Source organism: Petromyzon marinus, chromosome 59 (assembly GCF_048934315.1).
Source record: "Petromyzon marinus isolate PM22_M1 ecotype Great Lakes invasive population chromosome 59, UKy_Petmar_22M1.pri1.0, whole genome shotgun sequence".
Taxonomy (NCBI): Eukaryota; Metazoa; Chordata; class Hyperoartia; order Petromyzontiformes; family Petromyzontidae; genus Petromyzon; species Petromyzon marinus.
The window spans coordinates 6,284,612-6,304,403 of NC_133725.1; the positions used below are offsets into that span (position 1 = coordinate 6,284,612).

The window sequence follows — 19,792 nt, forward strand, 5'->3', positions numbered from 1 at the left end:
GTTGCAGTTGAAACGTCGTGATAATTTTATCGTTTCATATAGCGAATTATTTAATTATTTATTTCCCCCTTCTACGTGGGTGACTTTACCGAAAGAACCAAGATTATGAATCCCTGCAGTCACGAAAGCTTTAAATCAAAATTAAAAACAAATTTTTTAACTTACACAGTAGAGTAATTGTAGTTTTTTTCATTTGCTATACAGCCGGATAAAATGACAAATCGCTAACTTTAAACGCCCAGTCGTTCGTAAAAGTTGAAGGCGGTACAGTACTATAGTAATAGAGCAAGTGCAGATTTACTGAAACGGAATTGATAGCTTGAAAGCATTTCTCGCGGGGCCCGTGGCATATGCAGTTACTTTTGCTACGAGAATAATCCGGCGCTGATTTTTTTTTGCACCATGTATCAGTAACACAACCACACTGGTTACACGTGCACCGACACCCCAAAAAAAACCCCCACACAGCAGCAGCAGCAAACGCAAAACAACGACCTGCACAGAGCATGAAACTGCGTCACGTTACGGTAGCCTAAAACGCGAAGAGGTTTATTTTCTAAGGGGCCGTCCCTAAATGACGTCACGCGATTTTGGACGTTTTTTGACCTCCCCCCCCCACCCCTCGTCACACGGCGTCACAAAAAGTCAGACCCCTCCCCCCCTCAAATATGACGTCACAAAGCTCTGCCCCCCTCCGCCCCCCCCCAAAAAAAACATTTCCATTTTGAAAATAAAACATGCTTCAAATCGCTTTAAACTATTGTCATTGTAGTGCGTATTCCATGTGGCGCTGCACTCTGATGTTGTAGGAGTGTTGTTATAACACAATTAGTGTTGTTAGGACAATTCTATATTTATTTAAAGTTGCGCATTTTGATGTGACGTCACATTTCTCAAACCCCCCCCCTCCCCCCTCGTCACACATCGTCACAAATGTCTGACCCCCCCCAACACAAGGTGCGTGACGTCATTTATGGACGGCCCCTTTTCACCCAAAGTTCGGCAACACCCCCACCCCCTTCACCCTCGGAGAACTGGGACCCCACTTAAGAAGGATGGCGGTGCAGGTTTTTGGATCCCGCTGTGGTTTCAGCACAAAGATAAAGATCCCCCGTGTAGCCTGTAACAGACTCTAGGGGCAAGTGCTGTTAGCGAGCCTCACCTATGAAGGCCGGCATTGGCACACGAGGGGGTGGGGTGGCCCAGCACCACGCCCGACCGCCTTTGTCTCCCCAGTGGCAATGTTTTTATCCACCGCACCAGGTACTCATTTGAGGCTGAGTCGATCTAGGGGAGGCCCGGGACCGGTTCAGATAATCGTCACTGGGTGTTGGCCGTGAGCTGGAATCGAACCCGTGTGGGCCGGGGTTCGTGGCGCAGCGTAGCGCTAACCGCTGCACCACCGCTCCCCACTGTGGGTTCGGCACACACACAGACACACACACAGACACACACACAGACAGACAGACGCGCACGTGTGTCGCGTTTGTCGGAGTGTGGTGCAGAGGGAACTCTCGTGTCGCTAGAGGCGACCCCTGCAGAAGATGGGGACGCGAAGCAGACGAACGACAAAAAGGAATCTACGGGCAAAGCACCACGACCACCACGACCACGACCACCACCACCCAGCAGGCGATACCCACAGACCCATATAGAAACCAGAACGAGAGTTGCGTGGAGACACACGCAGGTGGTGAGTAGCTGGCGTTGAGCAGCTGATGTTTAATGTTGGCTGCATTGCGGTGTGTGCTTGGCGGTTGTTTGCGGTGTGGTGCGGTGAGTATCATCTGCGTTGTGGCGTGTGTGGTTTCACCAGTATTGTGACGTGATGTGAGAGTGTGTGACAGCTTCCATCCTGTGACTCTCTCCTCTCTCTCTCACACTCTCTGACCGCATCTCCCGGATTAAACGCCACACGCAGCTGTGGCGGCTGTGAGCAAAGCACCCAGGGTCAGCCACAACACCGGGGCAGCCAGGCAGTCAGCTGAGCTGCCAGGCTTCTCGGTGGTGGTTTTCTTGGTGGTGGTTTTAGCTGGCGCCTTGGAAGGTGCGACGTAGCCTACAGTTGCGCACACGCAGGCAAAGGAACTTTGGTCAGGAACGGACGAGATCGATTCAAGGCTCTCAACCCTGAATACCATCAGCCCCGCCCCCTTATGCATTGTCACACCCACTCAGCCACTATCCACGCCCACTTCTGCATTGTCACACCCACTCAGCCACTATCCCCGCCCACTTATGCATTGTCACACCCACTCAGCCACTATCCCCGCCCACTTCTGCATAGCCACACCCACTCAGCCACTATCCCCACTTACATCTACATAGTCACACCCACTCAGCCACTATCCCCGCCCACTTCTGCATTGTCACACTCACTCAGCCACTATCCCCACCTACATCTACATAGTCACACCCACTCAGCCACTATCCCCGCCCACTTCTGCATTGTCACACCCACTCAGCCACTATCCCCGCCCACTTCTGCATAGCCACACCCACTCAGCCATGATCTCTGCCCACTTCTGCATAGTCACACCCACTCAGCCACTATCCCCGCCCACTTCTACATAGTCACACCCAACTCAGCCAATCCCATCCACTTCTGCAATTAACATAACCCCCCCCACCATCCCCCGTTACAGGCAGGCCGCCAGATGGATGAGGTAATGCACGGTATTCACATGCACAGACCTGTAGTTGTGATGATGGATGACGTCACGTTCATCTGCCACTCCAGCTTTTCCTTGATCACGGTCGCCCTGTAGGCACAGATGTCTATGGGTCTCTGTGTGACGCTGTGGGCTCTCCATATGAGTCTATGGGTCTCTGTGTGAGGAGCCTGTGGGTCTCCGTGTGAGTATGTGGGTCTCTGCGTGAGTCTGTGGGTCTCCGTGTGAGTCTATGGGTCTCTGTGTGACGCTGTGGGCTCTCCATATGAGTCTATGGGTCTCTGTGTGAGGAGCCTGTGGGTCTCCGTGTGAGTATGTGGGTCTCTGTGTGAGTCTATGGGTCTCCGTGTGAGTCTATGGGTCTCCGTGTGAGTCTGTGGGTCTCTGCGTGAGTCTGTGGGTCTCCGTGTGAGTCTATGGGTCTCTGTGTGAGTCTGTGGGTCTCTGCGTGAGTCTGTGGGTCTCTGCGTGAGTCTGTGGGTCTCCGTGTGAGTCTATGGGTCTCTGTGTGAGTCTGTGGATCTCTGTGTGAGTCTGTGGGTCTCTGTGTGAGTCTGTGGGTCTCCGTGTGAGTCTATGGGTCTCTGTGTGAGTCTGTGGGTCTCTGTGTGAGTCTATGGGTCTCTGTGTGAGTCTATGGGTCTCTGTGTGATGGGTCTATGGGTCTCTGTGTGAGTCTGTGGGTCTCCGTGTGAGTCTATGGGTCTCCGTGTGAGTCTGTGGGTCTCTGCGTGAGTCTGTGGGTCTCCGTGTGAGTCTATGGGCCTCTGTGTGAGTCTGTGGGTCTCTGTGTGAGTCTGTGGGTCTCTGTGTGAGTCTGTGGGTCTCCGTGTGAGTCTATGGGTCTCTGTGTGAGTCTGTGGGTCTCTGTGTGAGTCTATGGGTCTCTGTGTGAGGAGCCTGTGGGTCTCCGTGTGAGTCTGTGGGTCTCTGTGTGAGCCTGTGGGTCTCTGTGTGAGTCTATGGGTCTCTGTGTGAGTCTATGGGTCTCTGTGTGATGGGTCTATGGGTCTCTGTGTGAGTCTGTGGGTTTCCGTGTGAGTCTATGGGTCTCCGTGTGAGTCTGTGGGTCTCTGCGTGAGTCTGTGGGTCTCCGTGTGAGTCTATGGGTCTCTGTGTGAGTCTGTGGGTCTCTGTGTGAGTCTATGGGTCTCTGTGTGAGGAGCCTGTGGGTCTCCGTGTTTGCCTGTGGGTCTCCGTGTGAGTCTGTGGGTCTCCGTGTGAGTCTGTGGGTCTCTGTGTGAGTCTGTGGGCCTCTGTGTGAGTCTATGGGTCTCTGTGTGAGGAGTCTGTGGGTCTTTGTGTGAGGAGTCTGTGGGTCTCCGTGTGAGTCTGTGGGTCTCTGAATTAGTCTATGGGTTTCCGTGTGAGTCTATGGGTCTCTGTGTGAGTCTGTGGGTCTCTGTGTGAGTCTATGGGTCTCTGTGTGAGGAGCCTGTGGGTCTCCGTGTTTGCCTGTGGGTCTCCGTGTGAGTCTGTGGGTCTCTGTGTGAGCCTGTGGGTCTCTGTGTGAGTCTATGGGTCTCTGTGTGAGTCTATGGGTCTCTGTGTGATGGGTCTATGGGTCTCTGTGTGAGTCTGTGGGTTTCCGTGTGAGTCTATGGGTCTCCGTGTGAGTCTGTGGGTCTCTGCGTGAGTCTGTGGGTCTCCGTGTGAGTCTATGGGTCTCTGTGTGAGTCTGTGGGTCTCTGTGTGAGTCTATGGGTCTCTGTGTGAGGAGCCTGTGGGTCTCCGTGTTTGCCTGTGGGTCTCCGTGTGAGTCTGTGGGTCTCCGTGTGAGTCTGTGGGTCTCTGTGTGAGTCTGTGGGTCTCTGTGTGAGTCTATGGGTCTCTGTGTGAGGAGTCTGTGGGTCTTTGTGTGAGGAGTCTGTGGGTCTCCGTGTGAGTCTGTGGGTCTCTGAATTAGTCTATGGGTTTCCGTGTGAGTCTATGGGTCTCTGTGTGAGTCTGTGGGTCTCTGTGTGAGTCTATGGGTCTCTGTGTGAGGAGCCTGTGGGTCTCCGTGTTTGCCTGTGGGTCTCCGTGTGAGTCTGTGGGTCTCCGTGTGAGTCTGTGGGTCTCTGTGTGAGTCTGTGGGTCTCTGTGTGAGTCTATGGGTCTCTGTGTGAGGAGTCTGTGGGTCTCTGTGTGAGGAGTCTGCGGGTCTCCGTGTGAGTCTGTGGGTCTCTGAATGAGTCTATGGGTTTTTCGTGTGAGTCTATGGGTCTCTGTGTGATGGGTCTATGGGTCTCTGTGTGAGTCTGTGGGTCTCTAGGTGAGGAGTCTATGGGTCTTTGTGTGATGAGCCACTTTCGTTGAGTCACTTCGTTGAGCTATCATTTGTGACAGCCACTTCTAAGAAAGAGCTATAGAGCCCAGTGGGTCTTTCCAGGCAAAATAAACATATGTAGTGATTTTCTGTCATTTCCTCTACTTTGCACTCCTGTCGTGTTGTTGTCGTGTTTGTAGTTGTAACTTCTGACCAGCCCCGACTGGACATCTGTGAAAAGGAGCCTTATAGCGCATCAGATTCCTCCAGCATAAATAAAGATTCTGATTCTGAGTGTATGAGTCGCTGTATGAGTTTATCGGTCTCTGTGTAAGTCTGTGGATATCCGTGTGAGTCTATGGGTCTATGTGTGAGTACATCGGTGTCAGTGTGAGTCTGTGGGTCACTTTGTGCGTCTATGCTTATTTGTGCGAGTTTATTGGTCTGTGTATTAGTCTATGAGTCACTGCGTGGTTTAAAAGGTCCCTGTGTAAGTATGTGGCTCTCTGTGTGAATTTATTTGTCTCTATGTGAGACTATATGACTCTCTCTATAGGTCTATGTGTGAGTCTATTGATCCATGTGTAAGTATATGGGTTGTGAGTCTATAGATCCATGTGTAAGTATATGGGTATATGTGTGAGTGGGGAGTAATTGAGTCGATGATATTTGTAGATGAGTGGGTGATTGAGTGACTGTGTGAGTGAGTGATTGGGACGGTGAGTGAGTCGGTGGGTGAATGGGACAGTGAGTGAGTGGGACTGTGGGCGAGTCGGTCAGTGAGTGAGTGAGTGGGACGGTGAGCAAGTCGGTGGGCGAGCGGGTGAGTGGGACTGTGAGCGAGTCGGTCAGCGAGTGGGATGAGTGGAACGGTGAGCGGGTCGGTGGGTGAGTGGGTGAGTGGGACTGTGAGTGAGTCGGTGGGTGAGTGGGTGAGTGGCATGGTGAACAAGTCGGTGGGTGAGTGGGTGAGTGGGAAGGTGAGTGAGTCGGTGGGCGAGCGGGTGAGTGGAACGGTGAGCGGGTCGGTGGGTGAGTGGGTGAGTGGCACGGTGAGTGAGTCGGTGGGTGAGTGGGTGAGTGGCAGGGTGAACAAGTCGGTGGGTGAGTGGGTGAGTGGGAAGGTGAATGAGTCGGTGGGCGAGCGGGTGAGTGGCACGGTGAGCGAGTCTGCTGGGCGAGTGGGCGCGTTGCTCATTCAGACGGGGCCCATCTGTGGCTGCATGTGAGGGCGAGGCCCCCACACAAACTGTATGGAGCCGGCCGGGCTGGACGCGGGGGCAATCCACGTGAAGTTCTGGTCGTGCTTGTCCACCTTGCTCGAGTGAGTCACCGCGCCGTCGAGCGTCGTGCACTGCGCGACACGACAGATGCGGTGGCTCTCCCTCGCCCTCCTGTCCCTCGCGAAACTCTCAATCCCGTCCCGCGATTGCAGCGATCTATTTATTGTATGTGTAGTGGCATTACTGGGTGATGCCACTGCTCCCCCGGATGTAGTGCCAGCCCCAGGACGACAGGGGGCGGAAGAGTGCCCGGATCGAGCTGGACTTTGGTACTCGGGTTGAACCCAGTTGGGGGGGGGGGGGGGCTCGTGACCGGAGGTACGGACCCCAGGGCCCCCCAAAAGGGGCCTGGGGGGATGACGTGTCCACAGCCGAGGTCCTTCTCGGAGTTTCGAGAAGGAGGGCGTGGCTAGGGGCGGGGAGAGCCGGGACTGGCTATACAGGCCGGACCCCTGAACGGCTCCGGTTGCTGTTGTGCACTCGAAGACCCGAAGCCGTCACCCTGACGGGGAGCCCGAAGACGAGACCCGGACCCCAGCCAGGTTCGGATCGACGTCAGCCTCCACATTGTTGGGGCGCATCAGCCCGGAGGATATACCTCCATAGCGTATCGGGTGGAAGGTTACCCTTGTTAAAATAAACGTGTTGCCTCTAAGGAAGTCTCGCTCTACATTCTACTCACTACATATAGCCTACATCCCACACCTCCCACGTTCCTCACCTCCCCACCATCCCTCACCTCCTCACCATCCCTCACCTCCCCACCATCCCTCACCTCCCCACCATCCCTCACCTCCTCACCATCCCTATAATTTGTGACGGCCAGGACGCTTCTGCAAACGAGCTATATAGTTCAGTGGGGGCCTTACCCGGTTAACAAAATAAACAAAACGTTCCCCGTGAACAAAACGAAGCGGGGGCCGGGCAGCGGGTACCAGGAGGTGTCGAGTCCCATGGGGCGGGGTGTCCCAGCTGCCCACGACCGTCGTGGTGTTGGTGACCCGCGCCTGCAGCAGGAAGCCCTCGTACGTGCCCACGATTCTGACTGCAACGCACAAGCATCGTCGTCATCGTCATTGCCATCATCGTCATCGTCATTGTCATCGTCGTCATCGTCGTCGTCATCGTCGTCGTCATTGTCGTTGTCATTGTCGTCATCGTCATTGTCGTCGTCATCATCGTCATCAACGTCGTCATCATCGTCGTCATCATCATTGTCGTCGTCATTGTCGTTGTCATCGTCGTCATCGTCGTCGTTATCGTTGTCGTCATCGTCATCGTCTTCGTCATCATTGTCGTCATCATCGTCATTGTCGTCGTCATTGTCGTCGTCATTGTCGTTGTCGTCATCGTCATTGTCGTCGTCATTGTCGTCATCATCATCATCATCATCGTCATCGTCGTCGTCATCGTCATCATCGTCATCGTCGTCATCGTCATCATCATCATCGTCATCGTCATCGTCGTCATCGTCATCGTCGTCGTCATCGTCATCATCGTCGTCATCGTCGTCGTCATCGTCATCATCATCATCGTCGTCATCATCATCGTCGTCATCGTCATCGTCGCCATCACGCGAGCGAGGGCGCTCGCCGCGGTTGCACTAAGCCAACCGCGCTGATCGGAGGCGCGCCGGCACGCACGCGGTGGGAAGGCCGACAAACCTGAACAGCCGCCGGCGGTACCGAGGACGGAGAGTTTTCACATCACGATTTAAAAGCGCAAAGCTCCGGACGCGGTTTCCTGATTTCGGGAAGAGCGTTCCGGACGGCCGCTGAAGCGCTTCGAAAGAGCGCAATGCGGTGCCAAGCCACTTACTTTTCTCAACAGTATGAAGCCTCTAACTTAACTGGGTTATGTTCGGTATATTGGTCAGCATGCTGACATGAGTTCGAGAATGGAGCATCCAATTGGATTGATCATCAACAGACCGTCACATCTAGAATGGAGCATCCAATTGAATATATCGTTAACATGCAGTCATGATATGATATTTAGAGTGGAGCAAGGCCGTAATTATGATAGAAATTGGGGGGGGACACGTCCCCCCCAATATTCAAATATGCTCAAAATGTCTCCCCCAATATGTTTCTATAAAATAGATTTCTGTTTATATGATTGTTTTTATGGTTGTACTTTATTCATCCCTAATCTCTGGTATTACATACAATGAAACAGAGCAATGTAATACAATACACTATTAAACATTATTGTAAAACATAAATAAAAAGTCCATCCTATGTGTTCGTGAATTTTTGTTTCGCCCGTTTATCCCCCTCGATCCGGCCGAACAAAAGCTGTTTGGGCATGCGGTGATTGGGCATGCGGGCTACATGGCCCAGCCAACGCAGCCTTGCCTGCCGGAGGTGCTCACCGATAGGACTTTGTCCAGATCGTTCGAGGATTTGTGAGCTCTTCACACAATCCAGCCTGGTTAAAGCCAGTATTGATTGTAGGCAGGCCGGCCTAAATATTTCTAACCAGCGAAAATGTTCCATTAGGGGGGTCCACGTTTCGCAAGCGTAGAGAAGGGAGGGAATGACTGTGGCCGAGAAGACCTGAAGCTTAGTGCGGAGCGACAGACCAGGTAGCTTCCACACAGCGTTACGCAACCGATGAAAAGATATTGCCGCTCGACTGATTCGTAGTGAGACCTCTGCTGTTAAACTGGAGCCGGTCATAAGCACACTGCCCAGGTATGGGAAACTTTTCACTCTCTCCACAACTGCTCCATCACCGATTGGGAGTTGTGGGGGTGGAGTGTCCGATGGTACAAAATACCCAGGCAGGTGCTTAGTTTTGGTGGGGCTGATGGTACGGCCCCATCTCTTAGTCGCACGCTCCAGACTCAGCAGCAGTGTCTCCAACTCCTCCTCTGAATGAGCAGCTATTAACAAATCATCGGCATACATAATGTGGTTGAGCAATAGGGAGCCATCCCTTGACCGCACCCGGGCATCGATCAGCCTCCCATTATATCTGTACCATATGGAGATTCCCCCGGTACAGCTATTGAAGGCTTCACGAACTACGTGGTCAAAATAGATGTTAAATAATGTGGGAGCCAGAGGACATCCCTGTCGCACCCCAAGGTGTACAGGGAATGGCTCTGACTCCCGGCCACGTAGTTTTACCCGGGCCCGCTCACCATCATGAAGGTCCTTAATGATCGTGAGCAGGGGGTCAGGGACTCCAAAAGCACGAAGAACAACCCAGAGCCCAGGCCTACTGATGGCATCAGAGGCCTTGACCAGGTCAATAAAGCAGAGATGTAGGTCTTGTTGGAATTCCCTACACCTCTGCTGTAGCAGACGGACAGAAATTATGGCATCCGTGCAGGACCGCCCTTTCCTGAAACCAAGCCTCTCCTCTGCTTGCCTGGCAAGGCGATGTTGAATAATCCTTGCCAGGACCTTTCCCGGCACACTGAGGAGTGAGATGCCCCTGTAGTTGTTACAGTCTGTGCGGTCCCCCTTCTTAAAGAGGGGGACCACCAGGGCATCCTTCCAATCCTGCGGAACCCGTCCAGTGGTCCAGACCGCTGCCATGATGTCATATAGGGCAGTCTGTGCACAAACGCCACCCTCCCTCAGCATTTCGCTTGGAAGATCATCTCTGCCCGGTGCCTTTCCTGGTCTCAGACTCCGGATTGCCTTCAGTACTTCCTCAACAGATGGCACCTCAGCCAGCCACTCACAGGGGGTGACTTCTTCTAATATTTGAGGCACGGCAGCCTCAGCAGGGGCATCCCCACTTTGTGCCATGATGTTTTCCTGGCTGAGGGGTTTCCCCTCCCCCAGGACCTCAGGAATGCTCAGCAAATCTGCAAACCTATTCCTGAGGGTCGGAGATTGGAACACCATTTTTTTCTCCTAATTTCAGTTCAGTTTATTTTGGTATAGCCCTGTGAGCAATTCGGCTCTTGAATCGGGTGCAACCACAACAAAAAAAAACACGAAAAAAAAACATCTTTAAGTGACTATGTGACTGTGCAAACAGAAAATCCATGGGAAAAAACAGCAAAAATATTCCTGAAAAAAGCACCGTACACCAACGCTGTGTGCAAAAAATCCCAGTGGGATGCAAGTCAAACAACAACCACAAAAACTTAGATTAAGGCCATCAGTCTAACTCCGTACTACAACAAAACAAACATGTCCAAACCAAAAAAAGTTTTCCAAATCACCAAAAAAATAAAGCCATAATTGCAACGTAACAATGATCACAAGGACTATGACCGAATTTTTACAATAAACTACATAAATAACATGTAACACCAAATCCTAGAGCCATAGCTGGCTGCATGAGTTACTCCACAATAACATAAGCATCGGTCGGAGTATCAACATTTTCAATGCACCTTTAAGATCAGCACGCTAAATCAAAATACAGATAATACTTTGCAGCGTCATCCGGAGCGAAACATTTTATTTTATTTCATGCCAATGAATAGCAGTGGTAGCTAGAGGTGTACAACTCCTCTAGAGCAGTTTTGAGAGAAGATCTCATTGGTAGCGATTCAAGTTGCAGTTTATTGGCAATAGCATTCCAAACTCTGGGGGCATCAATAGCAAAGGCCCTTCCTCCAGTTTTTGTACGGCAATAGGGAATGTGAAGCTGGTAAATGAGCGAAGACCTGAGGTCAAATTTGTTCTTTGAAACAGATGATGGTAATAGGTGTGGGGCTGCAGGTTACTTTTTTGATGGAGTTAAATAAAGATTTGTGATCGCGGGCCACTGAGGCAGACTCCATCTCCTCAGCAACCCGCGACCACCACCCATCCTTGCGGCGCCTCACGGCTCTCCGAACCTCCGGCGAAGGCTGCGGTAAGCCTCCTCATTCTCTGACGTGGGATTCTGTAGCCGATGACAGTTGGCCTGTCGCTTTTTGTCAACTATCTTGAACACCTCCACTGTCAGCCAGGGTCTCTGGGGAGGTCTGGACCACGTACCCAAAGCAGCCATTGCAGCTGCATGAGTCACAGTCCTAAATCTCGCCCATATACCCTCGACATCAGGAGGAGTGGGGGACGATGCCAACCCCAGCCACAAGCGATGATGAAATTCTCACTTGCAACTTTCATCAGCTAACTGAGACCAGGCCACTTTAGGTTGGAATGGGGTCCTGGGTATACACCCACCACCAGAGTGGAAGAATGGCAGGCGCATCTTACAGATGGTCAGAGGGCAGATCAGCTCCACGGTAGGTCCTGGTTTCAAGGACATGGGCTCGCATCCGCTGGTCCGTCACTATGTAGTCCAGCAGATGTTCTTGCTTGGACCCGGCATGCATCCATGATGTTGTGTGGATGCGCCAATGCCGGAACAGCGTGTTGGTAATTACGAGCCCATGGGCTGCACAAAAATCTAGCAGCCTCCTACCGTTGTTATTGAGCTGATCTGGCCCATGCTCTCCAATCACTCCAGACCAGGTGCCAGCATCATGACCAACTCGGGCACTGAAGTCACTCAACAAGATGACTCTATCCTGAGGGGCCACTTTAGCCAGCACCTGTGACAGGAGGTCATAAAAGGCATCTGACTCATCGGCTTTGCCTGCATCACTCCACAGATGTTCGTCTTCGGTGGGAGCATAAGTAACCATGACCACCACTCCTCGCCTCCGGTTAATGGGAAGGCGAGCCCAAAGTAGCCTGGGGCTTACAGCTTCCCACACCTTACCGCCACGCTCCCACGCACCCTTCGTTCTTTTGTTCAAAAGAAGAGCCACACACTGTTGTTTGGCAGTCTGCTGCCCCGAGTAGAGGACTGTCCACCCCTCATGGTGGCAGGAGCCAGAACCGGTCCACCGGACCTCCTGGATGCCACAGAGATCCAGGTGGTACCGGTCCAGCTCCCGACAGAGGAGTGGCAGCCTCTCCTCCGCAGTGAGCATTCGAACATTCCACGTGGCCACATGAAGCGTTGTTTCTGGAGGAGTCCCGAGGGTAGAGATTCAATCTCCTGGCTCCGCCAATTGGGGTTTGGCCAGGAGACGTCATAGACGCCTGTACCCCCGGGGCCTCCGGCACAAGCTTATTAGTTATATGTTTAAGTCGTTTCGTTGTAATTTTTTGAAGGTGGAGGGGTTACCAGCCCCTCGCACCCGTCCAGAGCCCCCGTTTAGCCACTGTAGTGGTCACAGACACCATGAGGGGAGAGGGCCAATCGGAATTGGCCCTCTCCCCACAGCACTGTCCACGACAGAGTTGCCCGTCCGGCACCGCGAGGAGGTAGGGGGTTGTTTTGCCACAGACAAAGATCCCCCATATAGCCTTGACAGACTGTAGGAGCAAGTGCTGTTAGCGAGCACCTATGAAGGCCGGAACGGTACACGAGGGGGTGGGTGGCCAGCACCACGCCCGACCGCCTTTGTCTCCCTAGTGGCAATGTTTACACACCACACCAGGTACTCATTTGAGGCTGAGTCGACCTAGGGGAGGCCCGGGACCGGTTCAGATAATCGTCACTGGTATTGGCCGTGAGCGGGAATCGAACCTGGGTCGCCAGGTTCATAGCGCAGCGCGCTAACCGCTACACTATCGCTCCCCACAGACACACGCAGACACACACACGCAGACACGCACACAGACACACGAACGCACACGCACGGAGCGCGCCGAACTCGCGACCCACCCTGGATCCTGGAGCCGGAGGAGAAGGCGGCGTGGCTGGTGTAGAGCGAGTAGGGGCTGGCCGCGAAAGCGTTCGAGCCGTCGTGCTGCGGGGTCATGTCCTCGCACACCTCCTCGGGAGCGCCCGTGGGGAAGCCGAGCGATCCGCACGGCTCCGTCACCACCGTCACCACCGCCGCCACTACCGCCGTCACCACCAGCCCCCTTGCCCGCACCACCAACGCCGTCATCCCCTCCGCCGCGTGTCTCCTCAAGTCGGCTACACCAGTGTCGTGGGCAATTTGGCGTCTGGCTCGAGAATGAAAAGTCACGGAGAGTCAAAGAGTTCGTTTGAAATGGGATCCGCCGATGTAGTTCGTGTCCGTGTGCAAGGCGGCACCTCTGTCGCACCGCCCGTAGCCAAACCGCGCTAATCGGAGGCGCAAGCTGCCCTTGGGAGGTCCCCTAGGCTTAACGGAATCGAGCGATCATTGCGTGACATCGGACGTGGATAAGCTGCGAGCGCGCTGCACACGCATCGAGGAGCATCAGGAGCCCACGGGAGTCGCGCTACGCGGTCTGCCTCGAAACGCAGGCTTGAGCTGCGAGGGTGGGTGGGTGTGGGTGGTGTGTGGGTGGTGTCTGAGATGGTATGGGTCCACCACGTTCATAGGTCAGGGTAAAAACACGAGGTCACAACAACGCACTGGGTCACGTATCCCCGACAGGTACACGTTGCTGCGTCGACGTTGACGTTCATTATGCTTTAAAAAAAAACATTCGCATGTTTATAATTCCATAGGGGTCGTGGGTGTGTGGCGTGTGCGTGTCAGTGTGTGTGAGTGCGCATGTGTGTGTGTGTTAAGTGGGGAGCGGTGGTGTAGCGGTTAGCACTACGCTGCACTACGAACCCGGCGACCCGAGTTCGATTGCCGCTCACGGCCAACACCGGTGACGATTAATCTGAACCGGTACCCCTAGGTCGACTCAGCCTCAAATGAGCAAGTGCAGAATCACTGAACCGGAATTGATAGCTTGAAAGCATTTAGCGCGGGACCCTTGAAAGTGCGGGGCCCGTAGCTACCTATACACGTAGTAGTTACTACACGTGTAGTAGTTACTACACGTGTAGTAGCTACTACACGTGTAGTAATTACTACACGTGTAGTAGCTACTACATATGTAGCTACTACATATGTAGCAGCTACTACACGTGTAGTAACTACTACACATGTAGCAGCTACTACATATGTGTAGTAGCTACTACATAGCTACTACACACATGTAGCTACTACATATGTAGCTACTACATATGCAGCTACTTGTGCTACTAGGACAATCCGCCACTGCCCGTATGTCACCTCCAGAGGTTGCTGGGGCAAGTGCTGTTAGCGAGCAAACAGAAGGTCGGCATGGCGCACATGGTGGGCTATGTGGCCAAATCAAGGACGTAATTGGGTTTGGCCCTCCCCTAGGTCGACTCAGCCTTAAATGCGTACATTGCCGCGGCATGTAAACATCAGCACTGGGGGTGCTGGCCACCCACCGCCTCGTGCGCCGTGCCGGCCTTCATAGGCGCCGCTCGCCAACAGCACTTGTCCCAACAATCCCGTAAATGAAGGCCGTGATTATAATATAAATGTAGCAGCTACTACACGTGTAGTAACTACTACACATGTAGCAGCTACTACATATGTGTAGTAGCTACTACATAGCTACTACACACATGTAGCTACTACATATGTAGCTACTACATATGTAGCTACTTGTGCTACTAGGACAATCCGCCACTGCCCGTATGTCACCTCCAGAGGTTGCTGGGGCAAGTGCTGTTAGCGAGCAAACAGAAGGTCGGCATGGCGCACATGGTGGGCTATGTGGCCAAATCAAGGACGTAATTGGGTTTGGCCCTCCCCTAGGTCGACTCAGCCTTAAATGCGTACATTGCCGCGGCATGTAAACATCAGCACTGGGGGTGCTGGCCACCCACCGCCTCGTGCGCCGTGCCGGCCTTCATAGGCGCCGCTCGCCAACAGCACTTGTCCCAACAATCCCGTAAATGAAGGCCGTGATTATAATATAAATGTAGCAGCTACTACACGTGTAGTAACTACTACACATGTAGCAGCTACTACATATGTGTAGTAGCTACTACATAGCTACTACACACATGTAGCTACTACATATGTAGCTACTACATATGTAGCTACTTGTGCTACTAGGACAATCCGCCACTGCCCGTATGTCACCTCCAGAGGTTGCTGGGGCAAGTGCTGTTAGCGAGCAAACAGAAGGTCGGCATGGCGCACATGGTGGGCTATGTGGCCAAATCAAGGACGTAATTGGGTTTGGCCCTCCCCTAGGTCGACTCAGCCTTAAATGCGTACATTGCCGCGGCATGTAAACATCAGCACTGGGGGTGCTGGCCACCCACCGCCTCGTGCGCCGTGCCGGCCTTCATAGGCGCCGCTCGCCAACAGCACTTGTCCCAACAATCCCGTAAATGAAGGCCGTGATTATAATATAAATGAGGGGGGGGGACATCCCCCCCAATATTCAAATATGCTCAAAATGTCCCCCGCCCCCCCCCCCCCAATATGTTGCTATAAAATAGATTTCTGTTGATATGATTGTGGTTATGGTTGTACTTTCTTAATCCCTAATCTCTGCCATTACATACACTGAAACAAGAAAAGGTAAAATATAAAAAACAGAGCAATGTAATACAATACACGATTAGACATTGTTGTAAAAAATCAATAAACAGTCTATCCTTATGTGTTAGTGAATTTTTTTATGTTTTAGGCAGGAAATGGAAGGAAATTCCTTTTCAAATGTAGATTTTTTTTCTGGGGGGGGGGGGGGGACCCCCAAACCCCCTGGAAGATTTGGTCCCTCCCCCAATGTTGACTGCATGGCTACGGCTTTGGGCCAGATCTACACCCGGCGGCATTTGTCTCTCCAATGCTGATGGTTGTCTCGCCCACGCCAGGTGACCATTTAGGGCTGAGTCGACCTATGCTGGCTCCGAACCGGTTCAGGAAAAAATCCCCCCTATAGCCTCAAAAAATACCCCCTATAGCCTAAAATAAATCTCCGCATAGCCTCAAAAAATCCCCCGTATAGCCTCAAAAAATCCCCCATATAGCCTCAAAAAATCCACCGTATAGCCTCCAAAAATCCCCCGCATAGCCTCAAAAAATCCCCCGTATAGCCTCCAAAAATCCCCCGCATAGCCTCAAAAAATCTCCCCTATAGCCTTAAAAAATCCCCCGTATAGCCTAAAAAAAATCCCCCATATAGCCTCAAAAAATCCCCCGCATAGCCTAAAAAAATCCCCCGCATAGCCTAAAAAAATCCCCCATATAGCCTCAAAAAATCACCCCTATAGCCTCAAAAAATCCCCCCTATAGCCTCAAAAAATCCCCCGTATAGCTTCAAAAAATCCCCCCTATAGCCTCAAAAAATCCCCCCTATAGCCTCAAAAAATCCCCCCTATAGCCTCAAATAATTCCCCGCATAGCCTCAAAAAATCCCCCGTATAGCCTCAAAAAATCCCCTCTATAGCCTCAAAAAATCCCCCCTATAGCCTCAAAAAATCCCGCCTATAGCCTAAAAAAATCCCCCGCATAGCCTCAAAAAATCATCCCTATAGCCTCAAAAAATCCCCCCTATAGCCTCAAAAAATCCCCCGTATAGCCTAAAAAAATCCCCCTTATAGCCTCAAAAAACCCCCCTATAGCCTCAAAAAATCCCCCGCATAGCCTCAAAAAATCCCCCACATAGCCTCAAAAAATCACCCCTATAGCCTCAAAAAATCCCCCGTATAGCCTAAAAAAATCCCCCATATAGCCTCAAATAATCCCCCGTAAAGCCTCCAAAAATCCCCCATATAGCCTCAAAAAATTCCCTGCATAGCCTCAAAAAATCCCCCCTATAGCCTCAAAAAATCCCCCCTATAGCCTCAAATAATTCCCCGCATAGCCTCAAAAAATCCCCCGTATAGCCTCAAAAAATCCCCCCTATAGCCTCAAAAAATCCCCCCTATAGCCTCAAATAATTCCCTGCATAGCCTCAAAAAATCCCCCGTATAGCCTCAAAAAATCCCCCCTATAGCCTCAAAAAATCCCCCGCATAGCCTCAAAAAATCATCCCTAGAGCCTCAAAAAATCCCCCCTATAGCCTCAAAAAATCCCCGTCTAGCCTCAAAAAATCTCCCTTATAGCCTCAAAAAATCCCCCTATAGCCTCAAAAAATCCACCGCATAGCCTAAAAAAATCCCCCACAGCCTCAAAAAATCACCCCTATAGCCTCAAAAAATCCCCCCTATACCTCAAAAAATCCCCCTATAGCCTCAAAAAATCCCCCATATAGCCTCAAATAATCCCCCGCAAAGCCTCCAAAAATCCCCCATATAGCCTCAAAAAATTCCCCGCATAGCCTCAAAAAATCCCCCCTATAGCCTCAAAAAATCCCCCCTATAGCCTCCAAAAATCCCCCGCATAGCCTCAAAAAATCCCCCCTATAGCCTCAAAAAAGTCCCCCCCTATAGCCTCCAAAAATCCCCGATATAGCCTCAAAAAATCCCCCGTATAGCCTCAAAAAATCCCCCGCATAGCCTAAAAAACAACCCCCGCATAGCCTAAAAAAATCCCCCATATAGCCTCCAAAAATCCCCCGCATAGCCTCAAAAAATCACCCCTATAGCCTCAAAAAATCCCCCCTATAGCCTAAAAAAATCCCCCATATAGCCTCAAAAAATCCCCCCTATAGCCTCAAAAAATCCCCCCTATAGCCTCAAAAAATCCCCCCTATAGCCTCAAATAATTCCCCGTATAGCATCAAAAAATCCCCCCTATAGCCTCAAAAACATCCCCCGTAAAGCCTAAAAAAATCCCCCCTATAGCCTAAAAAAATCCCCGCATAGCCTCAAAAAATCCCCCGCATAGCCTCAAAAAATCCCCCGTATAGCCTCAAAAAATCCCCCGCATATCCTCAAAAAATCCCCCGCATTGCCTCAAAAAATCCCCCGCATTGCCTCAAAAAATCCCCCGTAAAGCCTCATAAAATCCTCCATAAAGCCTAAAAAAATCCCCCCTATAGCCTCAAAAAATCCCCCGCATAGCCTAAAAAAATCCCCCATATAGCCTCCAAAAATCCCCCGCATAGCCTCAAAAAATCCCCCGCATAGCCTCAAAAAATCACCCGTATAGCCTCAAAAAATCCCCCCTATAGCCTCAAAAAATCCCCCCTATAGCCTCAAAAAATCCCTATAGCCTCAAATAATTCCCCATATAGCATCAAAAAATCCCCCCTATATCCTCAAAAAATCCCCCGTGAAGCTTAAAAAAATCCCCTCTATAGTCTCAAAAAACCCCCGCATAGCCTAAAAAAATCCCCCCTATAGCCTCAAAAAATCCCCCCTATAGCCTCAAAAAATCCCCCGCATAGCCTCAAAAAAAACCCCCGCATAGCCTCAAATAATTCCCCGTATAGCATCAAAAAATCCCCCCTATAGCCTCAAAAACATCCCCCGTAAAGCCTAAAAAAATCCCCCCTATAGCCTAAAAAAATCCCCGCATAGCCTCAAAAAATCCCCCGCATAGCCTCAAAAAATCCCCCGTATAGCCTCAAAAAATCCCCCGCATATCCTCAAAAAATCCCCCGCATTGCCTCAAAAAATCCCCCGCATTGCCTCAAAAAATCCCCCGTAAAGCCTCATAAAATCCTCCATAAAGCCTAAAAAAATCCCCCCTATAGCCTCAAAAAATCCCCCGCATAGCCTAAAAAAATCCCCCATATAGCCTCCAAAAATCCCCCGCATAGCCTCAAAAAATCCCCCGCATAGCCTCAAAAAATCACCCGTATAGCCTCAAAAAATCCCCCCTATAGCCTCAAAAAATCCCCCCTATAGCCTCAAAAAATCCCTATAGCCTCAAATAATTCCCCATATAGCATCAAAAAATCCCCCCTATATCCTCAAAAAATCCCCCGTGAAGCTTAAAAAAATCCCCTCTATAGTCTCAAAAAACCCCCGCATAGCCTAAAAAAATCCCCCCTATAGCCTCAAAAAATCCCCCCTATAGCCTCAAAAAAATCCCCCGCATAGCCTCAAAAAAACCCCCGCATAGCCTCAAAAAATCCCCCGCATATCCTCAAAAAATCCCCCTCATAGCCTCAAAAAATCCCCCGTAAAGCCTAAAAAAATCCTCCATAAAGCCTAAAGAAATCCCCCGTATAGCCTCAAAAAATCCCCCGCATAGCCTAACAAAAATCCCCCATATAGCCTCAACAAGACTTTTGGGACAAGTGCTGCGAGCGAGTAGCACCTATGAACACCGGCACGGCACACGAGGGTGTTACTATAGTACTATACCGCCTTCAACTTTTATGAACCACCGGGTCTTTATGGTAAGCGATTTGTCGTATTATCTGGCTGTATAGCAAATAAAAAAAAATGCAATTACTTTACTATGCAAGTTGAAAATTTATTTTAATATCTATGTTTTAATTATTTAGGGCCCCTTTATAACAACATGTGCTACAGGCCCCGCACTGAGCTTCATCCGGCACTGCCTGCGTGGATGCGAAGGTGTGGGTCCTCGATCGCTGACCACGCGCTCTGAACCCATCCCGTCTGACCGCATTCCTTCCAGGGCAATTTGAAGGTCAAATGTGCTCGCCCTTCAAACAGAATGTTCTGGGCAAGTCCTCGCTTAACGCGCCTTAACAAGACGCGTTTTCGCTATAACCCGCCCCACCCCCTCCATGGGCACGGCTGACTACGTGGCGGTGCGAAAGAAGTTCAACGTACATACGCACGCCTGTCAACCCCTTATCAGTGCCTATCTTATTACAGATCAATTCAGACCATATTGGTCACCCCGTGCCCCTCACATATGCCAAAGTTTATCCTACAAAGTCCCATCACAAGGGAGAAACACAAATAGACACTCATCACTACGACACTCACCA

At 51.3% G+C, this 19,792-nt stretch overlaps 2 protein-coding genes across 2 annotated transcripts; one reads left to right on the top strand and one right to left on the bottom strand.

Moving 5' to 3' along the window:
• Positions 1–1,010: 1,010 nt before the first annotated feature.
• On the bottom strand, positions 1,011–12,936 carry LOC116955354 (putative defense protein 1). The gene is made up of 5 exons (XM_076052944.1): positions 12,840–12,936; positions 7,139–7,248; positions 6,165–6,274; positions 2,695–2,762; positions 1,011–2,059 (listed from the first exon to the last, which is right to left on the bottom strand). Exons 1-5 carry the CDS (start codon positions 12,934–12,936, stop codon positions 1,905–1,907), a joined length of 540 nt encoding a protein of 179 aa, XP_075909059.1. The 3' UTR covers positions 1,011–1,904.
• A 2,181-nt stretch (positions 12,937–15,117) lies between these two features.
• TEX13C (TEX13 family member C) lies at positions 15,118–19,483 on the top strand. Its single transcript, XM_076052945.1, is given in 4 exon segments — positions 15,118–15,155; positions 16,165–16,471; positions 16,831–16,949; positions 19,474–19,483. Coding segments are annotated over 4 exon segments (474 nt in total).
• Positions 19,484–19,792: the final 309 nt, after the last annotated feature.